Below are 408 nucleotides of genomic sequence, written 5' to 3'. Positions count from 1 at the left end.
AACCCATTCTGTTTCTGTTGAATGTTTATCCAGACTGCCGTGTTCATACGTAACGTACGCACTATTGGGCTCTTACCTTGTCCAATCAGAACTTGGAGATTATGACCAAGAAGAACACAAGGGTAATCCAGATTATTTGAGAGAGTTCAAGTTTGCTCCCAACCAAACTCCCGAACTAGAACAGCGAGTGATGGAACTGCACAAAACTCACAAGTAAGTAGGGGACTAATATATTGAACTATAGGCTATAAGGCATCTACCTTGTTAAAAATCGATTGAAAAAATCGACAAAACTAGCAAGTAGAGGTATATTTCTATCGGACTATGAATACTATAAAAACAGAGGCCAAAATGGGTTGCTTAATTAAAAATACAAAAAGAGAGAGCTTGAGACTGGACTGAAAAAAA

At 37.7% G+C, this 408-nt stretch overlaps 1 protein-coding gene across 1 annotated transcript in view; it reads left to right on the top strand.

Moving 5' to 3' along the window:
• Positions 1 to 89: 89 nt before the first annotated feature.
• Positions 90 to 408, top strand: part of LOC103524160 (band 4.1-like protein 1) — a gene marked incomplete at its 5' end in the record, with an annotated part of 10095 nt that continues 9776 nt past the window's right edge. The window contains one exon of the mRNA XM_008489163.2: positions 90 to 213. Coding sequence (XP_008487385.2) covers positions 90 to 213 — 124 coding nt within the window. The remainder of the gene's footprint in view (positions 214 to 408) is intronic.

Source organism: Diaphorina citri, unplaced genomic scaffold (assembly GCF_000475195.1).
Source record: "Diaphorina citri unplaced genomic scaffold, Diaci psyllid genome assembly version 1.1 scaffold129509, whole genome shotgun sequence".
NCBI classification, from domain to species: Eukaryota; Metazoa; Arthropoda; class Insecta; order Hemiptera; family Psyllidae; genus Diaphorina; species Diaphorina citri.
This window is presented reverse-complemented; position numbering and strand designations above follow the sequence as displayed.